Source organism: Buceros rhinoceros, unplaced genomic scaffold (genome assembly GCF_000710305.1).
Source record: "Buceros rhinoceros silvestris isolate BGI_N320 unplaced genomic scaffold, ASM71030v1 scaffold1684, whole genome shotgun sequence".
NCBI lineage: Eukaryota > Metazoa > Chordata > Aves > Bucerotiformes > Bucerotidae > Buceros > Buceros rhinoceros.
Window position 1 is genome coordinate 38,855 of NW_010407457.1, and position 1,033 is coordinate 39,887.

Genomic DNA, 1,033 nt, shown 5'->3' on the forward strand with positions numbered 1-1,033 from the left:
TGCTGACAACACAAATACTCTCCCTGCTAAGCTCTAAGAGAAAATGAGTTCAATTTAATCCTGTCAATGGAGGTCAATCTTTGATGCAACCTTAACTAGGTGAGTTCTGAGTGCGCACAATATAGCATGCCAACAAGTTATTAGTCTAATAAATAACAAAATAATTATCCAGGTTGTGAGCATAGTCAGGCTCTACCATGACTTGGCCAGTGCTTGAGTTTACACTAACCTTACATACAGACTTGCGTGGTGAGCAATGAACTGGGAAAAAAAGCTTTCAAAGGAAATCTCATTCATGTGATCTATTCTAGGCATCTCAACATCTAAACATGAGCTCTTACACTTCTGTGCACTTAAGTTTGCTCAAGTAAATGCAATGGGGTTTTTTGTTTGTACATTCCTTAATGTGGAATGTGTCTGCATCATTCTCAATGTTTCATCAACCATTTTGAAAGTCCCCATTTTATTACAATGAAGACGACTTAGAGCAAGGCCATAAAAACTGGGGACAAACAGGAATCTCAGCTTTCACGTCATAGAAATACTTTACCATTGTGAAGAAAGCCTTCCCAGTGCAAGCCCTATATGGGGGCTGATCAGTTTTGCTCAAAAGAACAAGCAGTGGACCATTCTGCCTCAGCAAGGAGATGACCATGTTTTCGCCATCCCAAGGAATCACATTGCTAATAGTCTGCAAACCCTGGGCTGCTCTAGCATACTGGTATAATCACAGCAGACAGACTTCGGGAGCTGTTAGGAGCCTGAACACGGAATAGTTTTACACATTCATTCAGGCTGGCTAGCGAAGACAAGCTTTGTTTTAAAATACCATAACAGAGCCGCAACCACAACACAGAAGTGTGTGCTGTATGATCCCTTAGGAGGGCTGCCACAGGCATATGTTAATGATGATAAAAATTAACTTGTTCAAACAGTATAATAGAAAAATTGTGGGGAAGTGCAAGGTTTGTGGCATGCAATGAGAACTACAGGGGTAGGTTGCCGGGGAGAACTGATCTGTAAGGCAAGATGG

At 41.4% G+C, this 1,033-nt stretch overlaps 1 protein-coding gene across 1 annotated transcript in view; it reads right to left on the bottom strand.

The window, feature by feature from the left end:
- The window catches only part of LOC104491960 (voltage-dependent calcium channel subunit alpha-2/delta-3-like), a gene marked incomplete at its 3' end in the record, with an annotated part of 36,466 nt that extends 35,811 nt beyond the window's left edge, over positions 1 to 655 (bottom strand). Inside the window, exon 1 of the mRNA XM_010134456.1 lies at positions 551 to 655. Within this exon, the coding sequence (XP_010132758.1) occupies positions 551 to 655 (105 nt within the window). The remainder of the gene's footprint in view (positions 1 to 550) is intronic.
- Between the last annotated feature and the right edge of the window lie 378 nt (positions 656 to 1,033).